Source organism: Hippocampus comes, unplaced genomic scaffold, assembly GCF_001891065.2.
Source record: "Hippocampus comes isolate QL1 unplaced genomic scaffold, H_comes_QL1_v1.1 scaffold50, whole genome shotgun sequence".
Lineage (NCBI taxonomy): Eukaryota > Metazoa > Chordata > Actinopteri > Syngnathiformes > Syngnathidae > Hippocampus > Hippocampus comes.
In genome coordinates this window covers 194,784-209,123 of record NW_017805122.1, presented here as the reverse complement: position 1 = coordinate 209,123, position 14,340 = coordinate 194,784, and the positions used below count along the sequence as shown (strand labels likewise).

The following is a 14,340-nucleotide window of genomic DNA, read 5'->3' as shown; positions in this document are numbered from 1 at the left end:
ATTTATTTCATTTATAACTTCTGAGAAGGCTGATGAATGAAAAGGTAGTGAATTCAAGAAAAAAAAATGCGGTGGATGAACTGTATGTGCGCTTACATGCCAGCGCATGGTGGAGGAATATCATTCAGACAGCCAACTTACATCAAACTCAAGTCAAAGATATCCAGCCATGCGGAGAGCGGCACACTCAGTTCCATGCTGGTGTTCTCTTTCATCATCGTACTGGCTGGGCAACGGGACGCTGTTAGCACGCCTCCTCTGTTGACAGTTTATGAGTCAACTCGATTGCAGCGATTGTTGACCTGCAGAGAAAAATGTGGGTCTGGGGTCAGAGGTCATCAGGCGATTGTTTTAACCTCTGAGGTTAAGTCAGAGCTAGTAACACGTTGGACAGAATAATAACATGATAAGCTGTCCACTGTAGTAACCGCTGTCCCTCAAAGGGTTAAAGCCATAATATATGTATAGAATTTTTTTTCATCTTTACTTGACTTGTATGTTAAAACACACTCAAGATATTTGTTTTTGGTTTCCCTCAAAGGGTTGAAGCCATAATATATGTATAGATTTTTTTTCATCTTTATTTGACTTGTATGTTAAAACACACTCAAGGAATTTGTTTTTGGTCGTTGGAGCCACTCTAGCAAACAAGCCACAATCAGAAAAATGTACATTTAGCACATCATCACATGAGTACAGAGAGTCACGAAGAAATGTTAACCGACCACAAATCCGCAAATGATGCAAAGAGTGGTCAGGCAATTTTCTCTGCTGACACGTGTTGCATTACTCGAAAGCGATTTACGTTCTGCCAATGTACGTCTTCCATGTTGCTCGCACATTGCTAATTGCCGTTCTTCCTTCTCCTTTTGCGCATGCACGATCCTTTCTACAGAGAGACAGTTCAAACATGTACGATGACGTTGTACGAAATGTCATTTGCATACACATGCTGTGGTTGAACAGCTGGTTTTATTCGGGAGTGCGTTACATGTTGCATGCGCTGACCTAGATTCAAATAAACTATTAAATCTATTCCAACATGTACAATTGATCCAAAAAGTTACTCAAGTACCTGTAACCAAGTAAACGTTGCTTGGCAAACCAACCACAAATCATCGTGAGGAAGGAAAAAGGCTGAATCACATTGGCCGACAAAACAGCAGCTGCTCTCTGATATACTGTTGTTGGAATTCGTGGAATATAGATGGAATGTCCCAACTTCCTGAAGAACTACTTCCTGTATCTGTAATTGATTTACCGTTTGCCCGAGAAAGTACCATTACTATTTTTTTATTGAGAAAACAATCCTGGACAACCATTTTTCTCCTCCGGGACTAATCAAGATAACTGTAATTATTGTTAATCTTTAAACGTAATGAGTTGAGGGACAGTATTTGCGCGGAACTTGGTTGAATAAATGAAAAGGAATTTCCTCCAAACCTTCATGCATCGGATGAGGAAAGGTCTCCCTTACTTTGTTGACAGTGTCAAATTCTTGAGTAGCGTTTGTTGGACGGGCTGCCACCTGCATGGAGACCAGTCGAAATGGAGGCCTGTGTTTACAAGTTGACAGTTTCAGTCATTGTCATGTTGAAGCAACACCAAGCTCATTAAGGTGACCTTTGAAATGCACACCATCAAGTATAATCTTCAAATGTAATCCTTTCGCTCGGATTGAATCTTTGGTCATTTGGATGAAGTCAATGACACCAGAGCAGAATTTAAAAAATATGTCATTTGAATGCACTCGGCTATTATAAATCATGCAGTGATGTCATTTCAGATTTGGATTTGATAAAGTCATTCATGACCTTTAATAGTGCTATTTAAAAGTGAGCATAATCATATTTCTGAAGGCAGAATTTAGAATACAGTACAGCTTTTGTATTGGATGTCATTTGAATGAGCTGGCATACAAGTGCATACTGTTTACGCAAGATAGAATAGTCAGATGCTCGACGGGAAAAATTGATGCAGTTGAATCAATCATTCTCCCTTACATGGTTTATGATTGTGATTATTATTTGGGCCAAATATACCTCACAGCTCTACAGTTTGGCAGTTTGAACCCGGGGTACGGACTCCCTGCATGGATTTTCATGTCATCCTCGTGCTTGTGTGAATTTTCTGCAGGTGCTCTGGTTTCCTCTACCATAGCCCAAAAATGTGCTTGGTGAATTAAAGACTCTAAATTTTCCTTAGGTGTGAATGTAAGTTCGGATGGTTGTCTTTATGTGCCCTGCAATTGGCTGGCAACCAGTTCAGGGTGTCCCCCGCCTACTGCCCGAAGACGGCTGGGATAGGCCCCAGCACCTCCCGCGACACTTGTGAGGATAAGCAGATCGGAAAACGGATGGATGGATGGATGGAATTATTATTATTATTGTTATATCACAGATTTTTACTATTACTTGACAATAATAATAATAATAATAATATATTATATGACATCTTCTTACTACAGTATTACTTTACTATAATAATAATAATTATTATTATTATTATTATTATTATTATTATCTAACATATTATTATTACTTTCTCTTACTATTAATTTAGTCATTATTATTATTATTATTATTATTGTTATTATTATTATTATTATTATTATTATATGACGTATTCTTACGATGATGTAAACCTGATGTGCACGGAATCAGTGTAATCAGTGTAAACAACATTTGTAGAAAAGTTTACTTGCATCACTGATTAAAATATTTTGTAAAAAAAAAATGTTGTTCGGTGTTATTAGCAGTAGTCGGAGCGGTCGTCAAATATATCGTCAAGTGTGTCTGATTGTCGTGAGTTTTGATGGCGATGATAATCCAGTAAGTAATGCCTTGGCGACATCTGGGTTAGCGGTTTGTTATGCTAGCTGGGAGGGAGCTCACATGACGTTACCCAGAATTCCCTGGGCGAGCTGTAGCACACCGACTCCCCGTTGAGGAGGAACAAACAGGGATGCCTGTCGCTATCGGTAAGTCAAACCAAACTTCAGCTCATTTCTCCAACCAAAGCCGGTTCGGAAATGGAACGTCTTGACACAGACGTGATGGGGTTGCTTCCTTCCGGTGTTGTACATGCCTTCGTTATGAAACAACTTGTTGATCCGGGCAGCCGGCAAAGTTTTCGCTCCATGCAACAGGCTTCCTCATCTGGTGGTGGAAGTGTTGGTTAACATGCTTGGTGCATTGTGATTGTGTTTTCGAGACAAAGTAATCGAGAAAAAAAAAAGTCGACCCGGGAATGCTTCTTGCTCATGTGGTTGACACGTGAGAAAAACAGGTGAGAACGGAAAGTGATATCGGGCTCTGACAATGAGTTTGAGGTCAAAGGGCGTTTTGCTGGAAAGATCCGAGAGATAGAACAAGAATTAGACAAGTGAAATTAAACTGAGGTGGTTGTTGTTGTTGTTGTGTGCGTGTTTTTTTTTTCAAGTTGCTTCTCTTTTGACACAGTGAATTGGTTAAACTGGGTCACAATAATTTTTGAGCAAAGTGTATTTGAAACATTTGGTCATAGGTTCACAGGAAACGTGTTATCCTCAAGTTCTGTTTGTTTCTCCTTTCAGTGTGCATACTTTCATCAATAAATTGATTAGTCAAGAAAATTACACTAGCCAATAGCAAATTTTAATCAGAGATGACTTGATGTAACTGTACTTTTGATGTGGATTTCAAGGCTGCCCTTTGTTCTTGCGCATTAGGCTTTCAAGATATATTCATTTTTATGTTTGACCTATAAAAGCTAGTGCAATGCAATTACTAAATATATGACATATTATATAACCCGATGTTCGAGAGAAAAAAACGAGGGCAGATTCGGATTCAGCGTAAAAATCATTTCGTTACATCACTGGGGAAAAAATGCAGTTAAAATTGTTGACCGGTGAACCCATCAAACCAAGTGTTATGTCATCAAGTGCTCTTGGAAACATTTAATGGTCTTCTCCAGACTCATGAGTACAGCACCTTCAAAAACTATATTTTATTTTTCATCCAGTTCCATGACAGACGACAGTGAGGGTTTTTTTGTTTGTGTGTTTGTTTTTTTTTTTACATGACACACTTACTATTATAAATAAAGTATATGAATCAAATACCTACAGTTCAAGGTTCACATTATTTTTCTGACTAATGCTCTAAAATCCAAAACATATGAAGTGTTTGTTTTGCTAGCATCATTCGGACATGAAATTTGTTTCAAAAATCTAAAACAAAGTGTGATGCTAGTTCCCCTTGGGTCAGCAAATAATGGCCTCGTTCCAAAGTGCTTCCCTCCAGCTTCACAAGATAACAACTCTATTGTCAAAAACCAAGAAGTGACTTGTTGCTGTCAAAAAGATCATTAAAGTCGTGTGTTTTCACCCAAAGGTTAACAGCCCGACTTTTTCCAAGACACACAGTGATCACGTGACGTTACCTCAAGCTCGAAAGACGCATATAAATGAGGCTAAAGTTTTATTAGCTTCTCTTGTCTCTCTCTGATCCGCAGCCTCCGGCATGGATTTCAAGGTTGCGTTTTCAGCCTTGGAGGCCGCGTGTAAAGAAATTATTTCCACTTTTTCTGACGCCGCTGCCGATCTTGTGCACGGCCCCGTGACCCAACGCTTGGTGATGTGCATGAAAAAGATTCAAGAACACGCTCGAGCCATCGAGCCTTTGATCGGCAGCTTCATCGCCGTCTACCACCATTACGACTTTGACGCGCAAACGCCTGGAAATGGGTATCGCACCCTGATCAAGGTATGGAAATAAATGTCATTTGATGCCAAATGGGAAAGTCAATCCTATCGCCTCTTTTTTCATATGCGACTTTCAGGTGTTGCAGTCGTGTCTTTTGCACATCCTACACAAGGCTCGCTACATTGCCTCGAATCACAAGAGCGCCTTCTTCAGAGCGGACCACAACGCCTCCGAGATGGAGGCCTACTGCAGCGCCCTTTGCCAACTGCGAGCGCTGCTCTACCTCGCCAAGCGGCTGATCAATGACAACGATTTTGGCCAGCTGTACTCCCTGCAGGACCTCGACCTGAGCCACAGATACGTGCAGGAGTACAGCTCCATGCACAAAGCCTGTTTCTATGGCCGCTGTCTGGGCTTTCAGGTCTGCCGGCGACAAATTCACACTTCCGCGAAGATGTTTACCAATCTTCAGACTTACGGAATTGATTTGAAGAAATGTTTCGCTCGCACGTTTTTGAAGCAAAACTCTTGCATTGTTTCCCTTGGACAGTTCTCGCCGAGTCTTCGTCCGTTCCTTCAGACGATTGTCATTAGCATGATCTCATATGGTGAAACTTATAGTAAACAGCAGTCCGGGCTGGGTGAGTCTTGGTCCTGACCTCCGATACGTTTCTGTACAACGGTCCATCTTCAATGCGCTCATGTCTTTCCTGATTTGTCTTCTTTTGTCAGGTTTAGCCGCCCTGTCTCTGCTCACATCAGGGAAGTACGTCATTGATCCAGAGTTGCGCGGCGCCGAATTCGAACGCATTACTCAGAACCTGGATATGCAGTTTTGGAAATCCTTCTGGAACATCACAGAGTCCGAGCTTTTAACAGTAGGCAGGGTCACATGTTTTCATCCTTATTGTTCCGAGTATTGTTGTTTTTTTTTTTTTGTTTTTTTTTTAAACCTGAAGTCCAAGTGAGAGTTTCAATGTATTTCCTGTTTTGCTCCGGTTCTCTCTTCAGGGCTTGTGTAGAATAGCCTCCTACCCCGTCCAGTTGAACCTCACACTAACGATACCTCCGGTTCCGTTACGCCTCCCACTGGCATCGGACCCAAATCTGTCGACTACCGTGTCACCTCCGCTGGCCCACTGGGGCCCTGGCCCAGTCCACATGCGCCTCATCTCCCACGAGATTCGACAAGGGCAGGTGAAAAATGGCATGGATTTAAAAAAAACAAAAAAAAACAAAGACACTGTCACTGTGGGACTTTTCTTGTTCGTTGATGGCTTCAACACCCTGAAAGCGAGCGCAGCTTTTGCGTCTTTTATTATTTTGCAGGACAGCGAGGAGCTCTTGTCTTTTTCTCGCGGCGATCCGCCCTCTGTCTCTGCTTCCAATCTCCCCTGGGTGCAGAAGCAACCCCTCTCCCCGTGGTTGCTGATTCACTTCCACGGAGGAGGCTTTGTGGCGCAGACATCCAGATCCCATGAGGTACAGCGCCTCACGATTTCATTTCGATTCCCCCGACGTGTAGCGTACCACTTCATTTGTCCGTCTCAAACCTTCCTGTGTCTTCTTTTGTGTCAGAATTATCTGCGAAGCTGGTCGAAGCGATTGAATGTCCCTGTTCTTTCTGTTGACTACTCTCTGTCACCCGAAGCACCCTTTCCTCGGGCTCTTGAGGAATGTTTCTACGCTTACTGCTGGGCCTTGAAAAACTGCCATCTGCTTGGTTAGTAAATGACGCCCGTCATCCCTGGAAACAAGAGTCTTGAGAAGTTCTCTTTCATTCATGATTAGTTTTTGATTCTTGCCCAACTCATGATGAAACTATTATTAAAACTCACTCAGTACTTAGTACAGTGCCAGTGGTGTACATCTTGATGCCTCGCTCTCTTTCTCTCTCATATATGTTCATTTGTCAAAATAAACTCCCGATGTTTGTGTTCCAGGTTCGACAGCCGAGCTCGTCTGTCTGGCAGGAGACAGCGCCGGCGGCAACCTCTGCATCACCGTGTCCATGAAGGCCATGACGTGTGGCATCCGAGTCCCCGACGGCATCATGGCGGCCTACCCCGCCACCTTGCTCACCACGGACGCCTCGCCTTCCCGCTTGCTCACGCTCATTGACCCGCTGTTACCCTTTGGTGCTCTTGCAAAGTGCCTCAACGCCTATGCCGGTAGGTCCGTGCGGCATTAGACGCGTGTTCTTTCACACGTCATTTAACCCGAGAGGGCTTAATGATGATGCCTGAAAACAAAATGGACAATATATTTGTGTGCAAACTGGGTAAATGGACATGAGGTGTACCATGGTAGGATGAGGGTAATTATATAATCTTTGCTTTCACTTATGTAAAATATGTACCATGATTTATGATTTGTTGCTTTTTTTTTTTTTTTAATCGCATCCTACCACTCCTCTACCCCTAGGTGTGGACTCTCAGACTGCACTGCCTGCCGTGGGAGGCAACAGTCTCAGGGCTCTGGGGAGGGACACAACCGCACTGCTCAGTGATCTCACCCAGGGAGCCTCCAACTGGATCCAGTCCTTTCTCCAGCCTATGTGGCCCACAAGCGGAGCCTACTCACGAGCATCAAGACACAGAGAATCCACAAGCAGAGACACACATAGGAATTTAAACCATACCTCACCTCTTCACTCCCAATGTTACCTGGATTACCCAGAGGGCTTTGAGCCCCTGCGCTCCGAATGCCATGCAGTCGTTCAGCCGACATCCTGCCCGATCATCAGGAATCCTTTTGTGTCGCCGCTGCTTGCGCCCGACAGCCTTCTACGAGGTCTGCCGCCTGTTCACTTAGTGGTGAGAGACACAACTTCCGCATTCCCTTTTTGTGAACAATACCGCATCCGTTATTTTCGAGAGCATTGTGCCTCTCGTCTGACAATTCATTTCTCAGCGGAAGGTACGTAGCAGATTTTAGGCCGAGTTTGAAAGCAGCCAGCTCGCTTGGCATCGCCATTCCATTCATGGGGTACTTTGAATGGATGTGACGTCGCCACATATCATTTATCGACAGTCTTTTTCTTCTTTTTCATGTTTGTCATTTTTAGCTTGATATCATCGTTAGCGACTTGAATTGATTTCAAATCAAAATATTACGTTTGCAGGGGGTAGGGAAAGGAGGCATAGAGAAACCCCTTTCAAATAATATTTTCAGTTGGCAGCATTGCGAAGAGGGTCCAGAAGTGATTTTAAAAAATGTTTTGCTTCCCCTTATTTACTTCGCTTACCGCAGCAAGTTGACTTGATTTTGTTTCCTGACCTGTGCGTGTTTCCACACAGGCCTGTGCTCTGGATGCTTTACTGGATGACTCTGTGATGTTCGCCAAGAAGCTGCGGGACATGGGCCAGCCTGTAAGCTTGACAGTGGTAGAGGACCTTCCGCACGGCTTCCTCAGCCTGTCTCAGCTCTCGAAAGAGACAGAACTGGCCGCAGAAGTCTGCCTGGAGAAAATAAGCGAGATTTTTCAGCAAGGAAACTAGAAGATATTAATTACTCGATACATTACTGCGATTCACTTATTTTTAGGAGTCTTTTCAGAAGGAAGAAATGAAAAGAATCCATTTACAATTCTTTTTTTAAGAGTGAAATTTAAATTCATGTCCAAAAGTTTCTTCTGTCAGTCACTGAGCAGTTTCATAGGAGTTTTTTTTCTCATTAGTTTTATCATCAACAATGGCAACACAATTTGTTGTGTTTCCCCATTGTTAGCGTTTGACAGAATTGCAGGTTCTGTTTGGTGTCGTGTAAATGTTGTAGTTGACGGATTTTTAGTGCCTTTTTAAGATATGTACTGTATGTACAGTACTTTGAACGGACACTCGCTTTTCAAACATTTGTGGATTAATGGTTTACTTAAACACAAAATAGTTTACGGAGTCATTATTTCATTATGTAATATGTGAACAATTTTGTGGAAATCACAATGCATGTAATGTGATGGACTGTACATATTTAATATTTATTACAGTGTAATATTTAAAGCCTTATTAAATCAAAAAATGCGAAATTCTTGTGTGCTCATTTGGCAATCTTGTGAAAGTTACTTTTTATTTCCCCGTGATGCTTCCAGTATTCTGCTTTGACAGCAGGTGTCAGTAGCGTCGTAATGACTCAAACGAAAAACAGAAGCAAGAGCTAAGATGACGAGGAAGAGAAGACGAAGAAGAAGAAGAAGAAGAAGAAGAAGAAGAAGAAAACGACCATGTTGATTTAAAAGAAAAAAACAGTAGGCGGGATTTATTTGAAGTACACTTCAGTCACTGAAAGTGTTGCTTAAATCGTTTATTTTGAGCAACGGGAGATGCTGTGTTTGTTTTAAAAATAACAGCGAACCGGGGTAAGTGTTGTCCTGTTTATGAGCCGCTTCCTTTATCTGTTGTTGCTAGCTGGTTAGCTCGGAGCTAACTTTAGCGCCGTGTGCGAAATTAGGTGACTTGCCGAGACATTTTATTGCGTTGGTTAAAAACAAATTAGCAGCGTAATGCCTGCCACGAAAACGACAACGAAAAAATGTTAATATTTATTTGTTCACGTACTCCATAAAGTCTGCTTCACAAATCTAAAATTAATTGCTGTATTTGTTTCAAGCTAACACACGCGCTGGTTAGCTTTGTAACCAGATTCGTCTAAGAACAGTAGCCACATTAAATTTGTTAACATCGATGCAGCATATAACGACAAATGGTTTAGCTGACACAAACATAACTTTAATGGCACTTTTAAAAAAGTCCGCGCTTAAACTAAATTGGAAACGATTTTTTTTCTGGGCGAATTAGTGTGCTTTGCATATTCCAAAAACCTTCTGTTTGGACATCTTTCAGGTGACGCATTTTGAGTGGTTGGCTGGCTTTGATTGGGAAGCCCCTTGATCACGGTCACACTCCCACGAGTGACACTTTGACCTCCAGACGTGTGGTGTCCACGCAGAAACCAGCTGGGGCAGGACGCAAACACGCACTGAGGATTAGAAGGGGCCGAATTTTTTTTTGTTTGGATTGTTCTGTGTAAAAACAAATTTTCTGAACAAAGATTGTATTGAAGAAATTATCCCCCAAAGTACAGAGATTGCCTTAGATGTTCTATTTCAGGACTTGAGCTGCATTTAATATTTGTTCACGTATAATTTTTCTATATTGTGAGCAAGTATATTAATGGAACTATCTCTTCATTTTGAAGAGTTTCTTTTGTACAAAGTGTTTTTTTTTTTTTGTGTGTGTGTTTCTTATACTTGGTCACTCTTGTTAAAAGGGACCAAAATGCACGTATGTGTGCACATGTAAATATCATTAGTTGATTGCTTATTAAGCTGTTGACTTAAAAGAAAACATTGTTAACGCTTTATTAATCTTTTGTTTTTACATTTTGAAGATAATTTTTGTCAGAAAAACCTAAGAGGCAAAAACATAGCCTCGAAGGAACATCTGACTAAACAAAAGCAAAGAAAATAAAAATAAACAATAATGGCTACCGCCAGAACAGAAAATGTTGACCCGCCTGCCATGGGACTGAACAAGCAGAACGGGCAGCTCAGAGGACAGACCAAACCAGCTTCAGTCCAGCCAGGATCCTCAACTCAACCAAAAGTGTTGGGTGCCACCCAGAAAGCAGGTACTGCCTCCCAAGCAAGAGGTACCATTAAGTTTGGAGACGACTGGAAAAAGAGCCTCCAGCTCCCTCCGAAAGACACCAGGGTCAAAACTTCAGTGAGTGAAAAATACCTTACATCTTAAACTTTCAAACTTAAAAAAAGCTTGTTGTCTTCAATACATGTATTCTGTTTTCTATTTCCATAGGATGTGACAGCAACTAAGGGGAATGAATTTGAAGATTATTGTCTCAAAAGAGAACTTCTGATGGGCATTTTCGAGATGGGCTGGGAGAAGCCATCTCCTGTGCAGGTATGTTTCATTAAACGCTTTTATGATCCAGGATAGGCTTGTCTGTAATGGGTTGACCTCAAGTCTTTTTTAAAATTTTTTTGGTCCGAGCTGTAGATGACAGTTTGTTAATTTCAACTCCATGAACCTACGGCAGCACTCTGGTTGCAATATTACAAGATGGATAGAACAGTTTTTTTCATGCTGCAATTGTCCCGAATTATATCACAGTTCATTTTTGCAGGAGGAGAGTATTCCCATTGCGCTGTCTGGAAGGGATATTTTGGCTCGGGCAAAGAATGGAACAGGAAAAAGTGGAGCCTATCTCATCCCATTGCTGGAAAGGATAGACCTTAAAAAGGACTATATACAAGGTGAGAGCAAAACAGTTCTCATGCCTGCCTTGTTTTTGTTTTTTTACAAAATTGAGAAATCCCCCCCACCCCCTCAACTTTCCAAATTTGTACCCCGTAGCAATGGTAGTGGTGCCAACTCGAGAGTTGGCGCTGCAGGTGAGCCAGATCTGCATTCAAATCAGCAAACACCTCGGAGGAGTCAAAGTCATGGCCACCACCGGGGGAACCAACCTACGAGATGACATCATGCGCCTGGATGAGATCGGTGAGCAGTCTTTTTTTTGTTTGTTTTTGAATCCCCACTGTTTGGATGCACCACGTTTCTTTGTTTGTTGTGTCCGAACTCAACCCATTTGTCTTTCCTTTTCCATAATAGTGCATGTCATCGTTGCCACGCCTGGCAGGATTCTGGATTTGATCCAGAAAGGAGTGGCAAGAGTGGATCGAGTGCAGATGATGGTGATGGATGAAGTAAGTGCACCGTGTTGAACAAAACACACGCTCGCCTCCCCGTTTCCATGCACCCCTCAAAATCTGTTTGTGCTTTCAATGGTTTTCCCTCCTCTCAGGCTGACAAGCTGCTGTCTCAGGATTTTGTGGTGCTCATCGAAGATATCATTAGCTTCCTGGCCAAGAATAGGCAGATCCTGCTCTACTCTGCAACCTTCCCCATCAGTGTGCAAAAATTCATGGTGAGTCGTCTTCGGTTGCGCCACGACTCAGCCAGCCTGATGGCTCGCGGCCAGTTGGCACTCGCTGCTTCACTGTGCAAACCAAGCTGTTCATTCTCTGTGCCCAGTCTTGTTTGGCGCTGCATGCTCTCTTAAAGCTGTGCTGCACTCACTTACAGGCTTAATAGTTTGGACGCTTCATCTACTGCAGTGTCATTTACCAAAGTGTATTTTTTTTTCCCTCCCCTGCCACCATTTTTCTGGATGTCTTATCGGCTTTAAAAACACAAAACAAATACAACTGGCAAATAAATCCAAGTCACTGTGCATTTTTACCCCTCAGTCGCCATTGTTCAATTCCCTCTTTTGTGTGCTTGCTGTAGACCAACTACCTGCAGAAACCGTATGAGATCAACCTGATGGAGGAGCTGACGCTGAAGGGGATTACTCAGTATTACGCCTACGTCACAGAGAGACAGAAAGTGCATTGTCTCAACACACTCTTCTCCAGGGTGAGTAACGCTCAAATGCAAAGTTTTGAACCTCGCGTGTCTTCGTCATGGGCACCTTTTGTGTCAATGCTCAATTGAATAACTTTGTCATATTGACAGGGTTAAATGAAAGTAGGTACTTTTGGCCTCAGGTGTATACAGTGATCCCTCACTTATCGCGGTTAAAAACCCGCCGAAAATAGGGTTTGCACCCACCCCTAGGAATTTTTGTGTAAGGGGTGGTGGGTACCAGCATGTTTAAAATATGGAAACAGTTTATACTTTACATATTTGAGACAAAGACTATAGTGCACATTTTTACTTAAATCTTTAATTCTAAAACCTTATACTCTCATTAACATTCATCAGCATTGCCTTTATGCAGCTCTGACACTGTCGCCTCCAGCGAGCTGCTGGCCAGTTGTCCCGTGTGGCGCAGTGCGCAGATGACAAGCTCATGATCAGACAATTAAGGAGGTGTTTATGATTAGACAATTAAGGAGGTGAAAAGGTGAAGAGACATGTGCTGTCTTTGATTCTGTCCGATGCAGCTCCAGATCAACCAGTCGATCATCTTCTGCAACTCCACGCAGAGGGTGGAGCTCTTAGCTAAGAAGATCACGCAGCTGGGCTACTCCTGCTTCTACATCCACGCTAAGATGATGCAGGTTGGCACAATTTAGTCTTAACGTCGATTTCTGGATGCCGTTGGCATTTTTTATTTCTTTTTTTAACACAAATACACATGACACAAGAAGCTCAAAGGAGCCAAATGATTTTGGTGTGTGTTATTATCTTTGCAGGAATATAGAAACCGTGTGTTCCATGACTTCAGAAACGGACTGTGCAGGAACCTGGTCTGTACCGGTAAGCTTTTAAAGTTCCTCCTCAACAATTTCTCAGTTGAGGACATTTCAATTGAAATAACTGTTACCGCCTTGCAATAGATCTCTTCACTCGGGGTATCGACATTCAGGCCGTGAACGTGGTCATCAACTTTGACTTTCCAAAGAATGCAGAGACGTACCTCCATCGTATTGGAAGATCAGGTATTGTTTTTACTACCCCGTGAAGTATAATCCTGCACTATATTTCGAGTGTTATGTTAGGTGGACTTAAGTCCCTTTCCTCTCACTAGAAAGTTATTTTTATTTATTTTTTTTTAATCCCCCAACACAAGTTGTACTGAAAAAAAATGACGACATGTGTCAATATCACCCTAAGTTACATTTGAGACTTCCCCATTCCACCGCCAGCAAAAGTTCCGATGATCCACTGACCTTCATATGCACCTGCAAGGCCATTTTGGATCGTATGCTATAGTGCAGTGTTTTTCAAACTTTTTTGAGCCAAGGCACACTTCTTTCATTGAAAAAAAATCTCGCGGCACACCACTTAGCTGAAAATTCGAGAGAGAAAAAAACGCTTATTCTAACAATTAACATGTTATATTGTTACTATAACCGATTTTAACATTGAAGAATGACGTGATAACAGCTTGAATTGGAATCAAATGAGCACAAAGAAAAAAAGTATTTTATAATCTTTTCATATTTATTGTTTCACTGTCGTCCTGCATCATGCGGCACAAATTCGCTTGTCTCTAGTGGTCGAAACACGAGGCAATTGGCTAGCTGTTGCTGCTCCCTAGCGGTATGGGAGGGTACTACATAATTACTTTCTGGGCGATAGACCACACAGGCATACAAATTGGATATTTTACCTCCGGCACAGGGTTTGAAAAACACTGCTGTAGTGCACCTGATGAAAGAAATGTTGTGTTCTCAGGGAGGTTCGGTCATTTCGGTTTGGCCATTAACCTGATCACATCGGAAGACCGCTTCAACCTTAAGACCATCGAGGACCAACTGGTGACCGACATCAAACCCATTCCCGGCAGCATCGATAAGGGTCTCTATGTGGCCGAGTTCCACTCCTCCGCCGGTGACTGCGAAGTGGAGGAAGTCCAAGAAAGATCAGGACACCAGCAGGACCACACCTAATGCTGGTGAGAGCATGTTTCTGAATTGACTTTGAGTCTCTCTCTCTCTTTTTTTTTTTTTTAAAGTGCGTACACAAGAAGCATCTTTGTAACCAAAGCTTTATCTTCCCTGCAGGACACAGCAGGCTTTTGCACACAGGCTTCGGGCACCTCTTCAACATCTCACTTATTTTCACAGCCGCCACAAAAAAAAAAAAAAAATCTTTATTTGCGTCAAACCCTATTTTGGTCCTTC

At 42.4% G+C, this 14,340-nt stretch overlaps 2 protein-coding genes across 3 annotated transcripts; both read left to right on the top strand.

The window, feature by feature from the left end:
- The first annotated feature begins 2,886 nt into the window (after positions 1-2,886).
- On the top strand, positions 2,887-8,715 carry lipea (lipase, hormone-sensitive a). Of its 2 annotated transcripts, XM_019866056.1 has the most exons (11): positions 2,889-2,980; positions 4,498-4,748; positions 4,825-5,109; positions 5,239-5,329; positions 5,421-5,566; positions 5,700-5,885; positions 6,018-6,170; positions 6,267-6,411; positions 6,632-6,859; positions 7,113-7,504; positions 7,988-8,715. In XM_019866056.1, the coding sequence occupies exons 1-11, from the start codon at positions 2,965-2,967 to the stop codon at positions 8,186-8,188; spliced, it is 2,094 nt and encodes a 697-aa protein (XP_019721615.1). In that variant the 5' UTR covers positions 2,889-2,964; the 3' UTR covers positions 8,189-8,715. The 2 variants fall into 2 exon arrangements, with proteins under 2 accessions (XP_019721614.1, XP_019721615.1); XM_019866055.1 differs by having other exon boundaries at positions 2,887-2,980; positions 4,825-5,329.
- Positions 8,716-9,758: 1,043 nt separating this feature from the next.
- On the top strand, positions 9,759-14,294 carry LOC109513526 (probable ATP-dependent RNA helicase ddx6). Its single transcript, XM_019866039.1, has 12 exons — positions 9,759-10,411; positions 10,502-10,606; positions 10,830-10,959; positions 11,060-11,206; positions 11,318-11,412; positions 11,511-11,633; positions 11,996-12,124; positions 12,655-12,771; positions 12,907-12,970; positions 13,051-13,152; positions 13,892-14,111; positions 14,221-14,294. Exons 1-11 carry the CDS (start codon positions 10,169-10,171, stop codon positions 14,104-14,106), a joined length of 1,470 nt encoding a protein of 489 aa, XP_019721598.1. The 5' UTR covers positions 9,759-10,168; the 3' UTR covers positions 14,107-14,111; positions 14,221-14,294.
- Positions 14,295-14,340: the final 46 nt, after the last annotated feature.